The sequence below is a fragment of the Anser anser genome (assembly GCF_964211835.1).
Source record: "Anser anser genome assembly, chromosome: 1".
In the NCBI taxonomy this organism is placed as follows: Eukaryota; Metazoa; Chordata; class Aves; order Anseriformes; family Anatidae; genus Anser; species Anser anser.
In genome coordinates this window covers 116,016,514-116,031,199 of record NC_139720.1, presented here as the reverse complement: position 1 = coordinate 116,031,199, position 14,686 = coordinate 116,016,514, and the positions used below count along the sequence as shown (strand labels likewise).

At 36.1% G+C, this 14,686-nt stretch overlaps 1 protein-coding gene across 8 annotated transcripts in view; it reads left to right on the top strand.

Annotated features, from left to right (window-relative positions):
* The window catches only part of DSCAM (DS cell adhesion molecule), a 484,619-nt gene that overhangs the window by 383,058 nt on the left and 86,875 nt on the right, over positions 1 to 14,686 (top strand). For all 8 annotated transcript variants that reach the window (XR_014577293.1, XR_014577294.1, XM_083819320.1 and 5 more), the window contains 4 exons: positions 2,006 to 2,076; positions 8,730 to 8,970; positions 10,706 to 10,852; positions 12,673 to 12,828. Coding sequence is in view for 6 of the 8 variants with exons in the window: in XM_083819320.1 (XP_083675446.1) it covers positions 2,006 to 2,076; positions 8,730 to 8,970; positions 10,706 to 10,852; positions 12,673 to 12,828 (615 nt within the window). In the remaining 2 variants the exon portion in view is untranslated. The remainder of the gene's footprint in view (positions 1 to 2,005; positions 2,077 to 8,729; positions 8,971 to 10,705; positions 10,853 to 12,672; positions 12,829 to 14,686) is intronic.

Here is a 14,686-nt window from a genome sequence, read left to right as displayed (position 1 = left end):
CACACAGGACTATCATTTTTTGATCACTGTTTACTTCAGTCCTCTGTTTTTACAATAGCAAATGGAAAACAACATGGGTGAAGGGAATAAGGGAAAAGCTAATAAGAAGGGAGCAAGATAAAGGTACAAGAAAGGCAATATAAAAACTGAACAACTCAAGCCAGGCCATTGGCAAGGGTGTGGATTACATATCACATATTACTGTAAATTAAGTGACCCAGCACTAGCTATTAGAAAGAAAGTTATAAAAGGTCTCTGTGGCACATGGACAGTCAAGCACTTAGTTTCATACTTTCATGCAGCTAGCCATGATTTCAAAGCTTACAGACCATACCTTTCTCTCTGTACAACCCCAATTTGGTCCTGTGTTGGAAAATGCACTGCAAGTACACTCTTTCACTAATGCTTGTCAGGGAAAAAAAAAAAAAAAAAAAAAGGGACTTTATAGCAGTTGTTTAATACTGAAATCAATAGAGAAAGCTGAGATTTCTGGGTTATGCCTTTGTCACAAAATCTCTATGTCATTAAAGGCATAAAATAAATGACCTTTTATTTAACAACATTAACATTTCACCATGGAGGCTGGGAACAATTAACTATCCAGGTCTGTAAAAACTTTTGGGGTCTTTCAAGGAAAAGGCAAGACTTTAAGGAGTACATTTTAAATTCCATTTTTAGGATTAAATGCTTTTTCAGATTCCACTACATTGTAATCTTCCCAGAGAAATGGCATTCATGTTAGTAAGCAGGGGGGACAGAATCAAGGACGGGATTCAAAAAAAATCATAGAGACCTCATTTTTGCAGTGAACTTTTTCTCCTCTCCTTCCTGTACATGAACGCAAGGAGAATGGAAATAAAGTTTTTTCGACCTTTGAAATTTTTCCCTATGAAGGACAGTCAAGAACAGCAAAGAATAGGGCATATTTAATAACTTAAACATATTATAGGCTGTATTCTGGGCCTTCCTGCTTTCATCAGTTAAATGTTCTGGTTCCTTTCACTACAGCTGTCATTTACTGCTGCTCCACCTCTAACAGCCCCATCTCACCCTTTTTATTGCTTTACTTCCCTTGTCATGCTATTAAGCTTAATTTAACTTTATACTGAGGCCACATTCTGCATCTAGGGAACTCTCATGGAACAGCTTGAGATTATTTCATTTCTTTCTTCAGATCTTCCTTTTGCAATGATTTACCTCGCTGAGCAAGCAATTTACTTCATACCTCTCTGTTCAGTCCCAGTCGATTCTTGATCTGCTTTGTAGCTGTCCAGCTGACAAGCAGGTGCCTCTAGACTCAGGGCCTTCTTTTCTCATTTGTATTTAAGTCATCACGCACAGCCTTGGCAGCATATCAATAGTAGATGAAACTCCTCCTTACTTAACATGGGCTGTAGCACGCTTCTTCCACCTGATAGTTATTTTTTGTCTGATTCCCAGGCTGGGATACCTACATTGGTCAAGGGGAGGGTGGCAGAGAAGGATTATAAAGTGTGCAGGTTTTCATGTATAAAACATTTGATATCTGGCTGTATGTGCTCAGTCTCCAGCAAACAAAGGGAGACCCTCTGAAAAGTGCAGCATGATGAAGGCTGGCTGAGGAGGTCCAGTCTTACCCGCCTTTAAATGGGTTCTGCTACTTTGCTATCACTTCCACGGCTCTGACTCACGAAAATACATCTTCCCTATTTACAAAACAGAAACACCATTGTGAGCATATCGCTAAGAGAGAAAAGTCATTATAATTCACTCTTATTTCATTTGCAGGTTGCTACATTTTGGTGTTTGTTGTATTTCACTGTTGATCAGAGATGATACCTAAATAAGTAAGATGCTAGGCTCTGGTTTTCTTTGATCAAAGTAGTGTCTTCAGTTTATCGTATGATAGTGTCACTGTCCAGGTCTTTGTGATGCTGGTATGTTAATATGGTAGCATAGCATATGAAGTGCAGAATTCTGAGTTCTGTGAGGACAGATTTGGTGTATCTCTTTTCTTTCTTTCCAGCTCCCGATGGTCCACCTCAGGATGTTCAGCTTGAGCCTGTATCTTCACAAAGCATTAGAGTCACCTGGAAGGTAAATACACACAGCCAAGAATAAAAGCTCTGACAATATTTTTGTGTATTCAGAGAGTATCCATTGGGATACATATTATAACTGTGGATCAGAATTATTTTATTTCGGGGAGACCTTGCAGATATTTTTACCAGCAAATCTTACAGTATTTGTCATTAAGACTGGTGCATTTTTTAAAGAAAGTACATTCCAGTAGAGAGTAAGAGCAGCAGACTCTTGCCTCTACCAATGAGAATTAATTCTCCTACTTCTGGTTTCAGAGGTAAGGCTATATGCATGGAAAATGAGCACTTGCAGAATTCCAGTGTGGTTTTGGGCAAATTTTCCTCAGACCATTGGAGATAATGGGATTCTTTTTTTCTATTGCAATGGACTTTGGGAGAGAGCCGTACTGACATCATATTTGCACAGAAAGAGCAATATAGTGTCTCAATATAGTCCGTGAAAATTGATGAATCAGAGAAACTAATTTAAAAATACCAGCAACTGTTATTATTAAAAAGTTCTCACATGTCTTGTGATTCAGTTCATCTTCTCTAAATTTTGATCAGTGTTCTGACAACCACATAATGTTTTAAATGCTTTCAGGATGATATCAGAGGTATTTCAGCTATGTTTGAATTGGTTTTGTGCATGATCTCTGCACGGTGCAGGTGGACTTATAACTGCTGAGATGTTCAGCTCATACAGAGGAACCTTATCTGACAGGATTTTTCAAATAGTTCAATGATGTTTTTAAAACAGTGCATTAAAAATTCTATCTCCATGAGACATTTCAATACTAAGCTCAAAAAAAAGTAGACTTTATCAGACATCTTATGCACAGGACACAAATATGATGCTGATTCTTGGATCTCTTCCACATTTTCAAATTACATCAAAACTGGTTTTCATTAGATGGATTGCAGAAAACCAAAGGCTTGTGGTCTCTAACCACAGGGTTACTTGGTGGGTGAAGTGAAACACAGTAATGTACTTATGAAAGGCATACATGAAGCAATGATTTAAGTTCAACATAGTAAGTAGAGAAAAGGAAGTAAATATTAAAGTAATGCATAGTGTACAGTGATTCTCAGCAACCAAAATAAATGCTTAATGGGTTGTTGCTTTTTAAAGCACTTGAGAAATGTAACTGCAATCAGATCTAGCCAACTATAACATCCAAGACTCTATGCATGAACTTGTTTTAATCTTTTCCCTTTCTCTTATGGACATGTGGGTAGGCAGATTGAAAGGCTTTGTTTGTTTTTTTAAAGTTCACTTTGGGGAAAATTTTCAAAAGCAACAACAGAAGATAGGCACCATTGCTTTACTGCTGGGGTTTATAGCTGCCCTTTGTGATTCTGAAGATGCACCATTACATTTTCTAGATGCAGACATGTGCGGACAGCCACAGGACAATTAAAATTTCCATATATATTTTTATAACACTGCCTAAAATATGATTCAATTTTGTACTTCCAGGCTATATCAGCTACAACCTAGTGCCCTGATTTTCTAGGTGTTGTCTGTAGAGCAGAAGCATATGAAAAGAACAACTGGAGTTGTGTTTTTGTGTAAACAATTCTCAGGATCATGTTTGGAACTAGTTTGTTTTGTGAATGCTTGTCAAGTGATGATCAGTATCTGCTACAGCAAAATAATCACGGAAATGAGCTATGTATTGAATATATACTCCATTGTCCCAGCCTGTCTCATGAGCTGAGTACAGAGAGGGATTTTCACGGCTGTAGTGAGCTCAGGTTGTGAGCTACTTGTGACCTTGGAAATGCCAGCTGGTAACCCTGCAGCACATATTAAGACCAGGAAGGCAGGTCCGTGCTTCGAGAACACACCCCGGGTGAACCTGGTACCATGTACTGTGCAGACTCTGGCCAGACATTTGGTGTTTGCTGCAGGCAGCACTGCCAGACTGTACACCCGGTCTCCAGTGTCTTATTCCCAGAGACCCAACCCATGTTAAATGTTAAATTTGTGTTTGCACAAAACTGCTGTCTGCCTTATTTTTCCTTCACAGCCAAGGCTATGCATTTACAGCACCATGGTGTCTCTACATCTGCCAAATGGGCAAGATGTCAGATCTTTAAATTTATTAACCAGCGGTGTCTGATATGTGGTCATGCAACACAAGAGGAGCTTTGGCAGTGAGCTTATCTTGGTAGCATATCCTCTAGCCAGCAATAGCTTATGGTCCCATCATGCCACAAGACCCTGTGATGTGCTGTTTTGCAAGCAGCAGAAACTTAAGAGGTCTCCTTGTGAGAGATCAACAGCAGGAGGCAACATTGGCATTTCACTGAAATTCTGCTCATTGTGATCTTTGTACTTTCAAGAGCCTGAATGCTGAGCTTGAAACTATTTGCCTTGATTTACAATCATTGCTTTATCTGATGGCAGGTGTGGTGTTGGATGCAGTCCAAACCTAATTCTTTTCCTTGACCTGGAAGTTCCTTTGCAGATAAAGTTGAAGTCACAGCTACCTTCCTGAGGGTTTAGTGCTCACTTAGTCCCACCTTTACTGGACAAGTTATTTTGTGAATGACAATTTGTAGCAGCTGTCCCCTAATTAAGAAATCCCAAGCCAGGAGTGAGCCATTCACTTTCCTTGAAATTTTACAGTTCTAGCCTAGGCAGAATATCTCCTTCTCTGGAGATATTCAAGGCCCGTCTGGATGCCTACCTGGGCAGCCTGCTCCAAGGAACCTGCTTTGGCAGGGGGGTTGGACCCGATGATCTTTCGAGGTCCCTTCCAACCCCTACAATTCTGTGATTCTGTAAAAGATCACTTTTAGTCCAATACTCAACAAGGTACCACAAGACACCCTGTAGTTCTGTCCCATGCTGAATCCTGGCTTTTGGGTAGGTCCCCATTATGCAGTACAGAGAGGAGTAGGACTGCTGAAGGCACTTGTTGCATTGTGCAACACCAAGTACTTGAGAGTAAAGAAATATTCCCATGAAATCAATGCTGTTTTGTCATGGAGGGAAAAAAACATCCAGTAATAGCCTGGTCATATATTTTTTTTTTTTTTCAGAAGCATGTGGAGCTTTTGCCATAGAAACATATGAAGACATTATAGAAAAGGGATTGTGTTCAGAACCATAGTTATGTTTAAAGTTGAAAAACCTAATTTAAATACAGTGTTACAGCAAGAGGAGAGAACAACATATCAATTATATTTTATCTTGTATTAAGTACTATTTCTGCAGCTTGCTGCCATCATTAATCTTCATTTAAAGTTTATTTTAGCACCCTTTTTAGAAAATCCTAGTTAAACAAAGTTTCATAGGTCTATGTTCTATTTAATCCCTTCTCCCTGGTAACCAATGATAGAACACAAGGGAACAGTGCAAAGCTGTGCCAGGGGAGGTTCAGACAGGATGTTTGTTAGGAAAGATTTCTTACCCTGAGGGTGGTCAAACACTTGGGCAGGCTTCCTAGAGAGGTTGTTGATGCCCCGTACAAGTGGTCAAGCAGTTAGATTAGATGATATTTGCAGGTCCCTTCCAACTAAACTGTTCGACGCTATTCCACGTCTATGTGTCCATGTAAGATGTTGGGTAACAGACTGATTTTTTAACACTCAGCACTTTTGGTTGTCTATAATAATGCAGTGAGAATGAGAATTAAACAGGAATTCTCATTTAGGAAAGAGAATGAAAATTTTTGTTATTTTTTCTTATGGCACTTTATAAAGTAAAAGAAACCATTAAATTTAGGCATGTGAAATATTTGTTCTCTTGTTTATGCATGCACACAATTACTTTGTCATACTTTGCAGAAGTCATTGGTACCTTATTTTACAAATATTGCATTTTATGGGATAAGAAGTAAGATCATGGACTGAAATTTTTCATAACATTCTGCAACCACTGGCAAGGTTAACAATATTTTTTCCCATGAACACCTTTTAATGGACAAATGAATTTTCTACTGAAAATGGACCTATAAACAAGGAGGTATATATATCAAATGTGATTTATTTGTGCAAAAAGTCAGTCCAAAATGAAGCATTTAGATAGTGCTAACAGGGAACATTTGAAATTTTGTGGAGCAGAATATTTCACTGCTTTGTTCTGGAGTGACTCAGAGCTTGTTTTTTATTGTATAATGTTTGAAAGTGGAAAAAGAAAAATAAAACAAAATGTTTATATTTTACTTAAAGAAAAAAGAATCCCCTGATCTAAAAAAAATTACAAAAATGTTTCATAAAAAATGGCAAATTCACCATCTTATTCCAATTAAAAAATAAGTATATAATTACAGAATTCTCAGTGAAAAAGCTATTCTGCTCTAGAACATTTCAATGCATAGTAAATTTATGATTTATGACTTACCATTATGTTTCATCTGCTTTACAGTATGATATGTGTATATGTGCTATATAGTTCTGTATTCCAGTATGTAAAAGGTACACGCTCACTTCTCTTTGTACGCAGTCCATGCCTTATGGTATATAGTGTTGTACATCCAGTATCTTAATGTGTGCTGTATGTGTCAGTAGGTAGCGTATACCACTCACTAAACAATAAGTTAACTTCATTATCTGGTGTATGTTATGTATTTTACATGTGTTCTTTGTGAGCTCAATGTGCAGTGTGTGTTTGCAGCAAAGGCTTTTGATCAAAAGTCTCCTGTGGCAGTACCTGGGAAAGTTCCATTTGCAGCCTTTAACTCTGAGATTCTTTAGACCTTGAGATTTGCACCTGCAGCAGTGCTCATGTTAACATTTCAGTCAAGAAATTCCATGCAGACTGTAGAGGATTTGCCAAATTATGGTGGAATCTAACACTGATGGAGAGAAGTGATGTCCTGTAATAATTAAACCGGTGCCTCCAGACTTTAATGCATTTAAAAAAGAGACCTGCAACATGGTCTGAAAGCTCTCATTCCTCTAACAATAATGTTTGAGTTGTCTGCTACTTTGTCCAAGCTCTTTCTTTTAGCCAGTGTGAAATGTTTATAGATTAGTTTAATTCGGCCTTTTTGCCTCTCCTCATCAGTAGTGACAACTTTCTAAAGAATTTTTTGACAAAACATAGAAGTATTCAAACAAGAAAAAAATATTCTATTAGATTACAAAAATAATTCTAATCCTTGCAATGTGCCTTACAAGGAGTTCAAGCCCTGAATCTGCATGCTAAATCCTAATTTGGTCACCTACACCTGAGCAGAATGCACCATGTTTGTAGAGAGCTTATCAGTACCAGAAAAACTGAAATAACAGTGGAAATATTATTCTTGCTTCAAGTTTTGCTTCTGTTTCTGAAGGCAGAAGGAAGAAAGAAAATAAATCATCTTAAAGGATAATACAGTGAGTCAGATCCATCCAGTGATATCTTTTGTATATGGAGAGGGTGATTTTTGCAGAGCAATGATTTGTTGGTAGAGGATGAAAGGCAAATTCTATGCTGGTTTTATTAGCTCCAGTGAGACTTTGTTCCAGCAGAGAGTAAATGTGCTGAAATAGACAGGTCCTGTGGCAGAAAAGGATATTCTTCTTGAGAAAGTGTTCCTCAGCAGATTTAGCTGGATATAGTAACAAGAGAAAATTCTGTCTGTGCCAGTTGAACTCATCTAATGCTTCTCTTCGATAAGATGCATCACAAAGACCTTTTTTATGGGTCAGTGGAACAGATAAGCTCATGGGCATCTGGTGAGAATTTGAAAGAAGGCTGAAGGATTTGGAAGAGCTTTTTGTCCATGGATTATAAACTGTGACTTAAATTGTTTTTTTCTAATTACACCTAATATCCATTAGAATATCAGACAAGAACATAATCACATATTGAAAGTACTCCGCTACTGTTTAAACGGAATCAAAACGTATTTCTGTCAATAATGGTCTTTCTTCCTGAGTTGCCAGTCCTTATTTTACTGTAGACTACATTTTTTACTGCAGAAATTATTTCCACTAGTGGAGGTACAGGGAATCTTATACTTCGCCTGAGAACTACAGTACATAATTATGGTCAAAAAATGTGTACTGTCCATATTCTTGAAAGCCAGATATTGTACACCTTGTTTTCATAGCTATTCATTATGCAAATCCCAGCTTTCCAATTCATTATTGCCTTCAGCACTCATTATCTAATCATCTTTGCACACTACACACTGAATGAACAGAAGCATATTTCAAAGCACAGCATAAAAATCTCCTAATACTTCTAGTTGAATAAACTTACATGACTGCCTTCAACAGATCTATAAATGCCTTACTAAAGACTTAGCAAGTGAGTGGTAGTGGCTTCTGACAAAATCAGAATTAGTTGCGAATTGTATGCTTGTAATGCAAATATACCCTTATCAACTCAACTTTGATTGATTCATCTGATAGAAGAACAAAATATTATAAATTTAAATTATAACTAAAAAATATTTTCTTATCAGATTTTTCTGTGTATGAACCATTTAATAGTCTTTCTTTTAACATAGGAATGCACTATGAAAACATCCTACATTCATATTTATATATCATTGTAAAATGTTTCTGTGTCATATTCAGAGAAGATTTTTGAATTGTTACCTAGAAATAGACTTGCATTCAGTGATAAAATAATAGCTGACTTTGTGCGTATTTCAAAATTTTCAAGGGAGACAACTTGACTTTGGCAATAGATATTTAACATGTAATTTTTCATATCCTTTTTAGGCTCCAAAGAAGCACTTGCAAAATGGAATTATCCGTGGATACCAGATAGGTTATCGGGAGTACAGTGCAGGAGGCAATTTCCAGTTTAACATCATCAGTATTGATACCACAGGGGACAGTGAAGTTTATACACTGAATAACCTGAAAAAATTCACCCAATATGGCATGGTAGTCCAGGCCTGTAACCGGGCTGGAATAGGACCTTCTTCTCAGGAAATCATCACCACGACTCTTGAGGATGGTAGGTCCTTGATAAACAGTTATTGTGGGTCACATGCTTTCTTTATTTCTTTTTCCCTTGTTACATTTGCTGTTTGATTAGTGATTATTGTAGAGTGGATAGCAGAAGACCAGACTTCATAGATGTTAGACATAGAAGACAGCTGGATGGGAAGAGGTTAGCCCATGAGCATGTACAATTGTCATTGCAAGTGATGCAGAATGTATTGATGGATTATATCACAGTGTGGATAATATTGACTAGCTTTCATTAAGAAGCTTATTGCTCTGACGTTTTCATATTTGCAAATTTTGTGACCTCATTGTAGCTTCAAAGTGCACTTTGAGATACTAAGAAGTATAACTCAGAAAGGTAAAGTGATACTGTTAATTTTGTTGGCTTTGTTTTCAAATTAGTCTGCTGTGAAAACAGGAGCTCTTGTATTACATCTTGTCAACCTAAAAAGAGATATGTGTTTTTTTCAAGGATATCCAAACTAATGAGAGAAAAATCATCATTTCAGACAAAATGCAAACTGTCTAATCTAAGGAACAATTCAGTGTTTTTTTTTGTTTGTTTATTTGTTTGTTTTGTGCTTTTTTTTTTTTTTTTCAAACTATGTAAAATTCACTCCTCAAACAATGAGAGGGAGTCCTCTAGTGGAAAAAGAGAATGATACTTTATCCAAAAAGAGACACAATATTTTAGAGGAGTATAAAAGAAAACTCTACATAATCCTAAAAGATAGTGTAGGTGAGGTTTTCAGCTACTGTATATTAATGTCAGTGTAATGAATTAAGTGCCGTCTAGGAATCTGTCTTTTTACGTGTGGGAAATGGAGCAGCACACATCTGTTCTTGACAGCTATAGATTTTGAGGCATGTACTTCATGGAAAGCTGGAGTTTTCCATTTACTCTGAACATTTCCAGGCCCAGACAGATCACCACAAGACATCGGAAGACAGTAACACACACATACATATATTTTGTATTATGGCGTGTAGTATTTTTTGCTAGAATCTGAATTTCCTTCAGAATCTGGCATGCATATTTACTTTTATTGGTATCTTTTTTTTTTTGCTTTTTTCTTTTTTTTTTAATGTCCTCATTCAGTTTCAGGTCACTCTCAAAATTAAAAATGAGCTATAAGCACCAAAAACTAATACTGCAGTTATTGCTCTGATGCTAAATGACCAACAGGAAATGCCTTATGTTTCACTGACTTTTTCCACTTTTTCTAAATGTCAGTGAAAGAATTTTATGAACATTTTTCATGGTATTTTTTTCTAGAATTGGCCACTTTTCCCCTGCACTGATTTTAGGAGATTAGAATTGTTCAGAAAGATGGCAATATGGACACAAAATTCCAAAAATAAGTTTAAATAGTTTACAGAATATATTCTGCATATTTCAGCTTTAGGACCCATTTCAACAGACATGACAAAGAAAACATTAAAAGACTAGTCAGCTAGTGGGAAAGAGTACATCAAAAGTAATTCCAGGAAAATCAGCTGTACTTGCAGAAACATGGGGATTGTAGCAAGAATAAAGGCCTTGCATTTTTAACCGTGTGTAACTGCTAGTTAAATAATGGGTGGAAGGATAGCAATGCAAATTCAAAGTGTAGCTGAAGGGGATTCTGCTGAGAACAGTGAAGAGTGCTCTTTTATATAGATTTCTACTAAAAGGCGTACATGAATGTGGTAAACATTGAGTTGTGTTCATCAAATTAAAAATGATGAATATCATATTCCAGTGCCCAGTTGTCCTCCAGGGAATGTGCAAGCCACTGCAACATCACCAGAAACAATTTCTATTTCTTGGTCAACACTGGCAAAAGAAACACTGAATGGGATTCTGCAAGGATTCAGAGTTATCTACTGGGCCAATCTCTTGGATGGAGGTAATTCAAACTGTCACCAAGTAACAAGTCATATATAGCATTTGTATCACTTATTCTCTGTTGTGAAGGCATTGTACTTATTTTTCTCTTTGGTTTAGAGAAAGCTTCATATACCCATGAAGGAAGCCATCTTCTGTAGAGCTTTAACATGGTAGGGGACATTGCAAAGCTGACTAGAGGTCTTTGAGGAAGGCTTCCACCATGAGGTTGCAACAGTCCATAGACCCGCCAAAGTACCCAAAATGACTCAAGCAAATTTCATCAGTTACATAGCTCAGAAAGTCTTTCCTAAAGAATGACGATAGAAAGCTAGAACACACTTACCTAATCCTGTATTGTATTTTAGCTTTTTTTGAGTAGCTAGTTGGCAATTGGTTATTGCTTTTTTTTTTTTTTTTTTTTCTTTCCAGAATGTATTTAATCTCTGCAGTGAGGGTAAAAGAAGAAGGAAAAAAAAAAAAAAAAGAAGAAAAGATTTTGGGAAAAGGCTTGTTATTTTCATATTAGCCTCTCCTGTTGTGCTTATATTTTGTACTATCAGCAAAATTCCTAGGGAAATAGAGTTCTGATCTGAGAATGAGGGAAATGACCAAAGGATATCTGAGATACCTTAATAATCTGCCATATCTGCCATTTATCACATGATGATAATTCTATATGTGGTCCTTTCTTGTATATTAAGAAGTAGTAGGTTTGAGATGCACATGCCTTTATTCTTTTTTGCCCTGCTGAATTTTCACAGTTCTAGGGCAATGAGCTGTCTCCCTTATTTTGTATGCATCAATCAGGATCATAGTTTACTGTAATATACAATTGTCCTGTAAATTCTGGCCTCTGTTGGTATGGCAAAGGTAACTTGGATTGGAAAAATTACCCCGGGGCCTTTTGCTACTGCTGGTAATGCCAGAGTCGAAAATATTTGGGAATAATCCACTGGATTCCTTTGTATATTTAAACATAAAGATAAAAAATATATTAGAAGCGTGCAAACAATGTAGACATGACTGATATAAAACTAACTTTTTCAGTGATGCCTGCAGTATTTGGAACAGATCTTATGTGAATAATATCAGTGCACATCTAAGCTCCTACGTGACGTCTTACAACATGATGAAGAAAGATGATGTTCATGCAATGTTTTTTTCAGCTTTATTTTCTGCCTGAAATATGTTCCAAGCTTTTTTGCTGTATGGGTTGTAGTTCTTAGCCTGTTGCAAAAACAAATCATATGAAGTGCATCATCTTTCTGCAAATAAATCTGGTTTTACTGTGCTTAAATCTATTGTTAGCTGGTATTACTGCCATCAAGTGCTTTGCAGAAGTACTTGATACATATTTTAAAAGAGAGGCTTTTTTTGTTTGTTGTTTCGTATAAGAAAAGTCATTTCTTAAAAATGGAAACACTATGAAAATAGCTTTCTCATTTTTTGCATTAGATAATAGATAATATTTTAATATATAATAATTTAACATATGCAATTTAATATATAATAATTCAGTAACATTTAATTTATAATAATCTCTTCTTGTTATCTGTTCTTTATAAAAAAAATCTTATAATTTGTGGAAATGTTCAGTTCTATTATCTGTATTTTTAAAATTTGAAACATTTTGAAGCTGAAAACTGGATCTTCTTTGAACTGTAAGAAGTCAGACCACAAAGGAATTTATTTTAATTGATTATAATTCATTGCTATTTTGTAAAAATGAAACATTACTTCTCTGATATGATTTTCAATCCTCAAGATTTTTACAGTAGGTACCAATAGCTGGGAAACGACTGACCTAGCAAATAATTCAAATTCCTTTTTATTCTACAGAGCTAGGAGAAATAAAGAATGTCACAACCACACAGCCATCACTGGAGCTTGATGGTCTGGAAAAATATACCAACTACAGCATACAGGTGTTGGCTTTCACACGAGCTGGAGATGGAGTGAGAAGTGAACAAATTTTCACCCGCACTAAAGAAGATGGTAAGGAGTAAAATATTTTCCATTCCCACTTCCACAAGATGCTTGTATGCCTCAGGCTTTCAAAATAGTGCAAATATTGTATAGAAACAGCCAGAGTGATATTTCTGTCTGAAGGTTTTGAGTTGGGAGTGTGCAGAGAGCAGTCTGCACCCACAACTTTTAAAACAATCACAGTGTTTCCAAGACTCCAGTTCAGGTTAGCTAGAAGTTTGTAGATAATTCTAATGATGTGAACAGGTTCGTCTCTATTTTTGTCTTGAAATGCTTCAGGATTTTATATGAGAATTTTGAGAGTTTTTGAGTTGATTTATTCAAAATGATTGAAAATGGGGAAAGTGGAAAGACTATTCTGGGACTTTCATGTATAACTAATATACATCTAAGACTTTCTTCAATATAACAAAAATTTCCTCCAAACACCTCTTCTTTCAAAAGTAAAATCTTCTGCCATTCTTCATAGACAAGAGCATAGAAACTGTAAGTCCTAATGTTGAAAATTTATGAAATTCTTACTGGGAAAAAAAAAAAAGTTTCATAAGCTCTTTCCTATAACTTTAGCTATGGAAATATGGAAATCAGTTCAGGTTGCCTCAGTGGGATGCTACATACTAAGCTATTTCTCAAGAACCAGAATTTCAAATTCAGGTTGTGTTTTCTCCCTAGCCCAATTAAATGCCTGGAAGAAGAAGAAAACAAACAAACAAAAACAAACAAACAAACAAAAAAAACATGAGAATGCCCAAATACTTCAGTAAAAACTTTAGAAAATCTGGGTGCTATTACATAAAAATTCTTGGCAGAAATAAACATTCACACAGTCCTAGCAATGAAGTTACTTCACTAATATCGGATTGGAAAATTCTCCAATTACAAAATTTTTTTCAAGGAATTAGTCAATAGATTTTTCATTGTTACTCATCCAGTTTACTGGTCATTCATGAACATAAAAATATATTTTACTTTTTTTTTTTATAAATTACTTTTAATAAGATCTACAAAAGTGCCTAAGGGAGTAAATTCAGTGATTAACTGACTTGGTGAATGTTATGATTTTTTTCCAATAAAGTATTAAGGGGTTCATTCTAAAATTTACATTCATTGGAAAGCTGTAGATGTAGTTGTATCCAGGGGGTTTAATGCAAATCAAAATTGAACTTCTAAACGTTTTTCTCACATTATCACATTACTTATTTGCTCCTTGTTCTATTTTCATATACTTAATAATTTCCACTACTTTGATCAAAGTTGTATTAACAGCAAAAACAGTCAGTCAATGTCTTACAGCTGAGAAATGTGAGGAAATTTAGGTATATAACAATGTTGGTTAATGTGTGTCTACTTCCATCACTCACTAGATGTAGGCATCACTGAGATCCTGAATCAACTTGTAGTAATGGCTCTGTATAAAGCTGTGTTGAGATACTGCAGCTAGTCTGAAACTGCAAAGGACATCAAATGATCAGCCATAGACTTGTGTATCTTAAACCTGGAGCCCACCCTAAAGTCCTTTAACTAACTTGGTGCACAGGAGTCTTGTTTCAGGTGTCCTTGAAACACATGACGATTGGAGGTAGATGGTGTTATCCCAAAGAAAAAACTAAAAAATAATTAAAAAAAAAAAAAAAAAGATAAAATATGGAGAATTGTACAATCACCTGCTGCATTTTCAAGTTACTTTTTTTTTTTTTTTTCTATTTCTTGAGCAGATCCCAGCAGGCAACTTTTCCCTAAATGTTCTCCGAATACAAAAGCTCTCACCCCAGAGCCTTGGGACTGGAACTTAAGCCATAGGCAAACATGGGGATTGCCCCACACTGCTCCAGAAGCTCAGGGGCAGGCTGTTCTCAGGGAGACATAA